Below are 10,620 nucleotides of genomic sequence, written 5' to 3'. Positions count from 1 at the left end.
CTTCACAAGGCACAGAAAACTGGATCGGCTGCTGTCCTGGAAGGACAGTGAAAAGAAGGCATATGGATATATATTAATACTGCCCTCACTGTCTGTCCTATCCCAAGCTTCTAGTTGCTTGGATTCGAGGTGGCCCATAATGTGCTGAACCTCTGGCAGTCAGCTGGATAAAGACAGAGCCACTGCCGTAGGTTAGCCCTGAGTTCATACAGCAATTAAAACCAGAGCTGTCTGTTATCCAGCATTCTTGTCGAGTTGTTTCCAAACAGAGAGCAAGATGCAAACAAGTCGGATCCAGTGCGTGCATGGGGTTTTGTTTCGTGACGCTACCTCGCCCTGTGAACTCCCACGGGCTGTTTCTAACCCTGTCGTTTCAGGGTCTGTTCCCATTTCCAAGACTTATTATTGACCGGCATACACAGTTTTTTTAGAAAACTGTATCTGGGCCCGTACTGGGATTGGTAGATGCCGCATCAGTGAGTTTTCCAGTTGCTTGAGATACATTTGTATCTTCCATGGGCTTTTTTTTTGCCTTGGATTCCAGATAACGGGGATTTTACTGGACGTTTGCCGCTGTTTTGAGAATTCACGTGTTGCAACGTCCGATTCCACTCAACCAACCTCCCTCTGCCCCTCGATTCACTTAAACCTTTATTCCACCTGATGGGAAATGTCTTATTCTTGTTCAGTTTTCAAAAGTTTTTGTTTTAGATACTCTTCATGAGATTGCCAAATGATTTCCTCTTTGATCTCAGGTGGACCATGTTACTTAACCCCACCCCTGCCAACCCCAGGAAGGGAAGCGAGCCCCTCTGACTGACTGAACCACGATCACCGGTTGGGAGTGAACAGGACTGAATCCTCTTTCCAAGGCTACCACAGGGGTCAGGTTAGACTCCATGGCTAAAACTGATGCAGATATTAATGTTTTCTTTTCTACCGCCCTGCTGAATACTGGCAAGAAGTTAGGGCAAAAAATGCTAATTGTTGATGTTTTTCTCTGCACATTGGATGGATGGTACATTTCTTCTGTTGGATGCTTGATTGTTTTACAATAATGTCACTTGCAAGCCAAGTAGGAGAGGAGAAGCTCGTGGGGGATTTAAATCTGGAGTCATCACAAATCTTGCTGAATCTATTCCATTTTTAAGCGTAATTATCTATTCAATTGTGTTTCCAATTCATTTTTTTTCTTCCTTAATCAAAGGGTTAATTGATAAAAGGTTCTTGGTCAGAAACCCGGTCATTTTATTGACAGCGCAGCAGAAGCCGGTTCCAGCCATTTGAAGCCGTGCCACATTCAGATAAGGGTGGTGAGCACCCGGAGGAAACCCACGTCGACGCAGGGAGAACGTCCTTAAAGCCAGCGGCGGATTCGATCCCGGGTCATTGGTGCTGTTACAAACGTTACACTCACTCTACCGCTATTTTGCAATAGAGAAACACCAAGACTATGGACCATTGTGCCCACCAGCCGACTGCAGGGAGCGATCTCTACACCGATAGGAAGACCTGGCCGGCTGTCAATCAGCCAAGCCAACAACTGCCCCTCCTGAGCCAGTCACCCGGGGAGCCACCAAGCCCTGAACTGATGTGCTGGAGAACGGCTTTATTCCAGTAGGTCCAGAGATCGCCCCGTGTCATATCACCACGGACGAGCTCCAGAGGGAGAAATGGTCTTGATAAAGGGTCCCAAAACACGACACCCACGGACCATCTCTGCCCACGGATGCTGTCTGACCCACTGAGTTCCTCCAGCAGTTTTTCTCCCATTTCATTCTCGAGATTGAACGCAAAACTCCCTGACAATTGGAGGCGAGTACGGAATTTTGATTTAACCAACTGTACTAAAGACACTTTTCCGAGTCACTCGTCATGTGTACGGAGCAACACCCATATTAGCATATTCTGTAAGACAGGGCAGTTAAATTTGTCTGACTTCCACCCTTTCGCATGACTTTTTTATTGAACCTGAAATGATTGGTTACACATTAAGGTAATTAACAGAAATATACAGTCACATCATTTTGCTGTGTTCCTTATCTTGTTTCAAAAGCATTTTGTGGGTAAGATGAGGTGTGTGATGTATCTTAGCTGTGTCCTGTGGACACTGAAGAACTGCAGTTTAAAACCCCTGCTAATCTTTCCTTGAACGGTTTCTAAAAATATTATTGGAGACAGCAAACATGAGGACTGACGTGAAATGAAATCAATTGGGGCATTTGTGTCCTTGAGAGTGCATGATCTTAAAATTCTTGAATCTTGTTGGGGTCCTAATGAGGGCTTTTCAAATTGGGGGAAGAAATCCAGAAGTTATTTTTAAATTGAACTTGTTAAATATTCAGAATGTTCGGTACAGTGGAAGGCCTATTATGGGTCTGATCAGCATTGCAGTCTTAAGGAAAATTTACTGCCTCTGTATCAAAAGGACAGCCATCCCTTATTGTGAGGAGTGTTAAGATATCTCCCAAGTAGAGTAAACTCAGAAAAAGTTCTTGGCTTTGTGTGTGAGACTTCCATACGTAGGGTACACGGAGGAAATTTCAAAGGTACTCCTATGAGCTGAGATGCTCCACACCCGAGTTTTTTGGATAGTTAATCGAACTGCAGTAAAAACACAATGCACAAACCTTGATGAAGGGCCCAAGCCCCGAAAGGTCAGTGACGTCCCTTTATCTTTGTTCCGTAAAGGACAATGTTGAGTTTCTCCAGCGTTGTGTTTTTACTGCAGCCACGGTGTCCGCAGACTTAGTTTTGAACGCATTAGTCAGGAATGTTACACCTGCATGAAGGATTCAGTCGAAACATTTTGCAGACAATATACTGCAGACAATTTCTTTGTGCTCTAATTTACAAAGCATCATCCAAGTGCAACCTGCTCCTCATTCCCTCAGGTCCCCAGCCTTCTAGTCATCTGAACAATCTGGGCTGAAAACCAGCCTATTTGTTCGGGCCTCTATTGGGGAACTTAAAACAGGCAGCATTATGATCAAATGTTAATATTAATCTATTTCTATAAGAAAATAGGATAAAAGAAGCCACAGGTCAGTATTTCAATGACCAACAGTTACACAGAATGATAATTCAATATTTTTCTATATTGTAGATTCTCAATCCCTTGATAGCTCTGTCGTTTGGCAGGTCAGATCATTGCTGACTGCATTTACCAGGATGTTTGAAACAGGAATATTTCTGTTGTTTTGGCAGAGTGAACAAGAATGGGATTACTAAATTTCCAGAAAGGCTGCAATTTAAATTGTTTTAGACATACAACTCAGTAACAGGCCCCTCCAGCCCAGAAGCCCATGCCGCGCAAATACACCAATTAACCTACAAACCTGGTAGGAAACTGAAGCACCCGGAGGAAACCCATGCAGACATGGTGGGGGGGTCCGTACAAACTCCTTGCAGACGGTGCGGGATTCGAACCCCCAGTGGCTGGCGCTGTTAAAGGGGATTGGCCACTACTCAAAACATATCGAGTTAGTGCATCGTTATGCAGAGAGGTTCGTGGTGGAATGTTCATACCCTTTTGGCCTCAGCTCTTACTTGCCCCAAGTCTACCAACTGTTCAAGATCACTTCATTCATAGTCGCCGCAGACCTTTTAAGGCATTGCAGAGTCCCACTCCGCCTGAATTGCAGTGCTGAGACAATCCTCCAGGTGGCAGCATGGCCAAGAGTTTGTGCACCAAAGCTCTCACCATCCACTAACCTGCTTCGGGAGCCATCTCACACTTGCAAGTGGTCCCAGGAATGAACGGCCAATCAGCCTTAAAAGAAAGAATCTCGCGTGGAATGAAAATTGTTTCAACGCCAGCGTGAGATAACATCATCTTACGCCGGATTTGGACTGCCTCGACCCCCCTAGTGCAATCCCCGCGTCTGCAGACACCAGCGTTGCAATCCGTGGAGAATGGGCGATTGCATTCTAGGACAGAAATGACCCAAGTTTTTGCGTGAGTGCAGGACGTGAAGGAAGAAGAGATTGAAATGAAGGGAGAAACGTTGCCGTCAGAGAAGAAATAAATAGCAATAGCAGACAATTTTTTTAAACAACGCGGGAAAGTTGGTACTTTCGCTGCACCGTAGATCTCAAGAGAAGCAGAGAACCCACTCCTTGACTGCTCTGTGCGTACAGCCCTTTCTCTGCCGAACAGAATTCTGGGAGGGCAGGTCCGCCATCGCTTTTCCCCACGATCTTTATAAATTGTGCGCGATAGCGCTAAAAACTTTCCCAACCTGTTTAAAAATTGTCCGCTATTGCTATTTATTGCTAACACTCTCCCACAGTCCCTTATCTAGGTTGGCACAACAGGGGCCGAAAGGCTCATATTGAACTATGCATAAAGCTTAATTATTAATTTTGTTCAGGATTTAGGGCAGGACCATCATAATGCGCCATGATGTCACCGGTAGAAGGTAGGACAGTCCTAACCTGGGCGGGGGTGTGGCGCTCCTTGCAAGTGTGAAAACGTTCAGTGTCCCAGTTAAGGATGGTCAAATGTGAACAGCCATTTCTATCCCGGGTCACTGAACAGCCGATTTAGTGGGATGCGAGTGTAAAAGGGGCTAGGGTTTCGTCAAAAGTGCGGGGCGACTGACGCAGAGCAAATATCCTGTGCAATCTGGCAGTCGGGAAAAAATCAGTGGCTTTGCAAAGGTTGTGCTGGGTCAGAGTCCAACCCAAAATTCCTAATGGAATTCTTGGAACTGCAACGTTGTCCATCGCATGGAAAACTTGTGCAGAAAAACTCTTGATAACCTGGCACCCTTGGGAATTTGGTGCTGGATGAGTAGATTTTCTGGATGTTACTACTAACAGAGAGTAGTCCAGCAAACACAATGACGTTGTAAATCCTGGTGAGTTTTAAAGGAATGAAGGGAAACAGAAAACAGTGAGTTCCAGCTTAGGTTTGAACAAGGTGTGGCACCAGGGACTCTGGAGTCAGAGATCAGAGTGCTGTCTGTGTGGAGTTTGCAAGTTCTCCCTATAAATGGAAGCTTTTATTCCAGGTGCTCTGGTTTCCTTCCATATCCTGAAGATGTGCACGTTGGTGGATTAGTTGTCCCGAGTGGGTTGGTGAATGGCACAAACAGGAGTGAGTTAAAGTAGGGAGGATCGATGATGTTAATGGCCAGTGCAGATTCAATGGGCAGTGTCTCCATAAACCAGACCCAGCTCTAGGTGCCCCCCAATCCACCCTCCTACTCCCTCCCTCTCCCCCCAAATGTTCCCATCCCAGATCTGACACCTACCCATCCCCCTATGCTCTCCCAGTGTTCCTATCCCAGATGTAACCCAAGTGTTCCCAATCCATGATCTAACCCTGACCCACCCTCCTGCTTCCACCCTCTCCCCCTCAGAGTTCCCAATCCCATATCTGACACCTACCCGGCCTCCTCTCTTTCCCCCATTCCCCAACCCTGATCTGACACCCTCCTGTTCCCAACCCCACATCTGCCCACCTGACTTGCACTCTGCATCAACTCATGAGCCAGCTGCTGACCCGCTGGGATTTCAGAAAATTTTTTTAAAATGGGACATGAGTGAGACGAATTGCAGTCTGTTTCCTTTTCGAAAGAGCCCTGCACTTAGTCATCCCACCTCACCTGTACAACCCGTCAAACAGTTTGTAATGGCTATACCCGCCGAGAGGAAATGGGCCTTATTGCATTGTAAACATGGTTGCTTCTTGAGTAGCAGCCCAGTGCGTGGAAGTCTTTGGAATGGCATAAACAGAAGACAAAATAATTCCCAAATTTCTACTTGTGGGAACCAATATGTAAACGGCCGGCGGAGCCCACTCGAGGCTTCCAACAGCAACACAAAAAGCTTGAGGAGTACAAAACCGAATCAAATATTAATACTCGTACCACATTAAATCATAACATTAAAAATAAACACATATGGTTCTTATAAAACGTCAATGAAGTTTGTAAACAGTTGTCTTTGTGGTCTGGCTTGTTGCAACTTTAAGAACAGATTTTACGACTTGGGACTGCTTTCCCTGGGTTCCAGTGTAAAGTCTCCCAATGTGGCAAAGAAGCCCTCCATTTCTTTCTGCAGAAGCTGGTTTCTCTTCTCCGCATCTTCACGGGCCCGGTCAGCATTCCGCATCTTTATTTCCAGCATGCTGTACTTCTTCCTCCCCTGGTCCAACTCTTCTTCCAGCCTGTCTACTTGCACCCGCAGCTCTGCGCTGGACTCCTCAAGCCTGTGGAAATGGATACAATTAGCCTGGCTTTGCTCCAACGTTAACCGTTGGACTGGAGGTCATTCCACTGGAATCATAAGAGTGGTGGAGAGGATCACGGGAGTCTCCCTCCACCCCCACCCGCCCCTTTCTCCCATTGCCGTGATCTACCGGGCTCGTTGTCGGAAGAGAGCGCACAAAATCATTGAGGACCCCTTCCACCTCACATGCAGCATCTTTCAGCTTCTCCCGTCGGGGAAGAGATCCAGGAGTATCAGAGCTAGAACCACCAGGGTGAGGAACAGCTTCTTCCCACAGGCAGGGAGAACGCTGAACGACCAAAGGAGACTCTCATATTCACAAAACAATATTTATTTACACACACATATATACTTGTCCTATCTGTTTGTGTGACAGCATATTTTGCACCGGGGACCGGAGAACACAGTTTTGTCAGGTTGTGCTTGTACAATCAGACGACAATAAACTTAACTCTTGGCCACTGTTACCCAGTTTATTTCAGGGGAGAAATCCTAATCGGCAGTGCATCAGACTTGCTGTCTGACCTGGTGTGCCCTGTCAACCGTAACACTGGGAGAAGGAGCAGTTGAATGGTATTTAATAATCATTGAATCTTTCATCCTGCTATCCCATGCAAGTTTACACATAACATCGGTAAATAATATTTTACCTCCTGAACAGTTTTGGGTGTATGTTATGGATTTTGGGCAGCAAATCACCTTAAAATTTTTCATATCACACACTGTTTTCCCCCCCCCCCCAAGATATAATGAGATTTCCTGTCATATACAAGTCTACAAGGACATTGTCCATAAAGCAAGCTGTTTTAGTCAGTCCAAACATGCCTGCGCATGCACTCTGTGCAGGTGCTATGGAAATATTGTCTTAGTCAGGATAGAAGCAGACAGGCTATAAAAAGGCACTCACATATACAGAGGCTGTGCATTACATTGATAGAGATTGAATGGATGTTGATGCACATGTTCTTCAAGCAATAGCAGTGAATGTAGTTCACAATAGCATTGTCTTCAGGAAGATTCAAAGCAGCAGAAACGTCTCGTCAGTGTTGCATCAGCTGCGATACATTCTGTCGCATTTGTAGTGAGTATATGCTTAAGGCTAAATTCAATAAAAGTTAATGTTTCTCCAACTTCCTGTGTGATGGAGCAAATCTGAAATTATCTTTGTGTTCAGCTTATCTATCACACATGTAAGGAGTTTGCACGTTCTCTCTGTGTCTGTGTGGGTTTTCTCCTGCTCATCAAATACGTAAAGGGGTGTAACTTGGATGACACGGACTTGTAGGGCTGAATTGGTCTTTACAATTTAAAATAATCCCCAATTTTTTTTTAAGGAAGCAAACCTTTTGGAATAAATTTGTGACCAGTGTAATTTGTTGCTGAAGTCATTCCATTTTTAATTCAACGAATTCCTTATTTTTGACAAAGCTACTTCAAATTTCACAATTTCACTTTGTACAGGGAAACATTCATCTATCACTTTCTAACTCACAGGTTTCCAGAGACCATAGTTCCTCAACATGATTATCCAACTGCACGAAAACCAACAAGGTCGGGTCAGATACAGCAATGAGCTCTCTGAACCCTTCTCCATTAACAATGGCATGAAGCAAGGCTGTGTTCTCGCACCAACCCTCTTTTCAATCTTCTTCAGCATGATGCTGAACCAAGCCATGAAAGACCCCAACAATGAAGACGCTGTTTACATCCGGTACCGCACGGATGGCAGTCTCTTCAATCTGAGGCGCCTGCAAGCTCACACCAAGACACAAGAGAAACTTGTCCGTGAACTACTCTTTGCAGATGATGCCGCTTTAGTTGCCCATTCAGAGCCAGCTCTTCAGTGCTTGACGTCCTGCTTTGCGGAAACTGCCAAAATGTTTGGCCTGGAAGTCAGCCTGAAGAAAACTGAGGTCCTCCATCAGCCAGCTCCCCACCATGACTACCAGCCCCCCCACATCTCCATCGGGCACACAAAACTCAAAACGGTCAACCAGTTTACCTATCTCGGCTGCACCATTTCATCAGATGCAAGGATCGACAATGAGATTGACAACAGACTCGCCAAGGCAAATAGCGCCTTTGGAAGACTACACAAAAGAGTCTGGAAAAACAACCAACTGAAAAACCTCACAAAGATAAGCGTATACAGAGCCATTGTCATACCCACACTCCTGTTCGGCTCCGAATCATGGGTCATCTACCGGCACCACCTACGGCTCCTAGAACGCTTCCACCAGCGTTGTCTCCGCTCCATCCTCAACATCCATTGGAGCGCTTACACCCCTAACGTTGAAGTACTCGAGATGGCAGAGGTCGACAGCATCGAGTCCACGCTGCTGAAGATCCAGCTGCGCTGGATGGGTCACGTCTCCAGAATGGAGGACCATCGCCTTCCCAAGATCGTGTTATATGGCGAGCTCTCCACTGGCCACCGTGACAGAGGTGCACCAAAGAAAAGGTACAAGGACTGCCTAAAGAAATCTCTTGGTGCCTGCCACATTGACCACCGCCAGTGGGCTGATAACGCCTCAAACCGTGCATCTTGGCGCCTCACAGTTTGGCGGGCAGCAACCTCCTTTGAAGAAGACCTCAGAGCCCACCTCACTGACAAAAGGCAAAGGAGGAAAAACCCAACACCCAACCCCAACCAACCAATTTTCCCTTGCAACCGCTGCAATCGTGTCTGCCTGTCCCGCATCGGACTTGTCAGCCACAAACGAGCCTGCAGCTGACGTGGACTTTTTACCCCCTCCATAAATCTTCGTCCGCGAAGCCAAGCCAAAGAAGAGAGGCCTCCTCTTTCGGGCAATGCCAAAAGCAGGCGAGGCAGTGCTGGAAATGACTCGTTGAGTCAGACCGCATCTGTGGAGAAAGAAAGAGCCAAAGGTTTGGGATGATGCCCTTGCTTCAGAACGTGATGCGATGAGTCCAGGTGTCTCGTGTTCACATTTTAAAAGAATGTGCACAGTTCCTCATGGGTTACTACAGACTGGAATGAGAACATCTCCACTCCCATCTGGTCCCTTCCGTATGTACAGGTAGTCCTCAACTTATGTCCATGTTCCGTTCTGACCGACCGGTCACATCTCGAAATGGATGTATGTCAGGAATTCACTGATTCCATGTAATACAACATGGTGGCCATAGTTAGGCCCATATAAGCGTGATTTTTTTTATTTATAAAATAATTTTGGTCATACATACAAATGGACATAAGTTGGGGGATACATGTAATCATCGATTCTCTGTGATAGTTGACCTTCCCCACTAATTTATTGGCCCCAAATATTTGACAATTACTCGAGTATATATGGTGCTTCAAATCGTTTTGATTTTATTACATAAATTCCAGTTCGCCAGCTTGCTGTGTGCCCTCCTCTGTTTAATTGAATTGAGAGATGAGGCATTAGTAAAAGGCCCTTCCAGCCCACGCCACCCAAACGCAGCAATGTGATCAACTAACCTACTCGCCCCGCATCCTTGGAACGTGGGAGGAAACCAGGGCGCCCAGAGGAGCCCCACACAGACGTGGGGAGAATGCACAAACTCCTTCCAGATTTGAACTTGGGTCACCGGTGCTATGCTATTGGTTAGAACCATAGAACATGGCAAACCCATTGGCCCATCGAGTGCACGCTGAACTGTTAGCCCACCTAGTTCCATCGACCTGCACCCTGACCACAGCCCTCCACAATCCCCTCCCATCCAATCCAATCTTCTCGAAAATGGCAAAACCAAACCCTCATCCTTCACTGCTGCTGGCAGCTTGTTCCCCACTCGAAGTTCCCCTTAAACATCTCACCTTTCAACCTTAACCCCTGTTCGTCTCACCCAACCTCAGAGTAGAAGGCTTGTTTGCAATTACCCTTCATGATTGTATACCTCAAACAAATTTCCACTCATTCTCCCACACTCCAGGGAATAAAGTTCTAATCTAGTCAACCTTACCCTTTGGCTCCGCTCTTCGAGTCGGTGTAAATTTTGTCTTAACTCTTTCAATTTTATGGCATCCGATACTCCAAATGTGGCCTCACTGATGGCTAATACAACTTCAACGGAACATCCCAACCACTGAAGTCAGTATAAAAACACAGGGCAGGAGAAACTCAGCAGGTCAAACAGTTACTTTCTATAGTAAAGGTAGAGAAGTCTAACCTGAGCCCTTCATCAAAGTATGAGCAAAAGGTAAAAAATAAAAAGTTGCGGTCGAGGGCAGGAGAAGGAGGCAATAGGTGGATCAGGGAGGGAGGGGAGATGGCGAGGTGGGCGGAAGGAGACAGAGGGATAGGAGGGAGTGGCCCAGCAGAAACTGGAGAAGACGAGGGAGGGAGCCCAGATGGAAAATTAGGTGTCTCCTCCAATTTATGGGTGGCCTTAGTT

At 46.3% G+C, this 10,620-nt stretch overlaps 1 protein-coding gene across 6 annotated transcripts in view; it reads right to left on the bottom strand.

Annotated features, from left to right (window-relative positions):
* Positions 1–5,467: 5,467 nt before the first annotated feature.
* LOC138736327 (rho GTPase-activating protein 22-like) overlaps positions 5,468–10,620 on the bottom strand; it is a 345,123-nt gene continuing 339,970 nt past the window's right edge. For all 6 annotated transcript variants that reach the window (XM_069885644.1, XM_069885649.1, XM_069885650.1 and 3 more), the window contains one exon: positions 5,468–6,217. In XM_069885644.1, coding sequence (XP_069741745.1) covers positions 5,989–6,217 — 229 coding nt within the window. In that variant the 3' untranslated portion in view covers positions 5,468–5,988. The remainder of the gene's footprint in view (positions 6,218–10,620) is intronic.

Source organism: Narcine bancroftii, chromosome 6, assembly GCF_036971445.1.
Source record: "Narcine bancroftii isolate sNarBan1 chromosome 6, sNarBan1.hap1, whole genome shotgun sequence".
NCBI lineage: Eukaryota > Metazoa > Chordata > Chondrichthyes > Torpediniformes > Narcinidae > Narcine > Narcine bancroftii.
The sequence above is the reverse complement of the archived record's forward strand: the minus strand, read 5'-3'. Positions and strand labels throughout refer to the sequence as shown.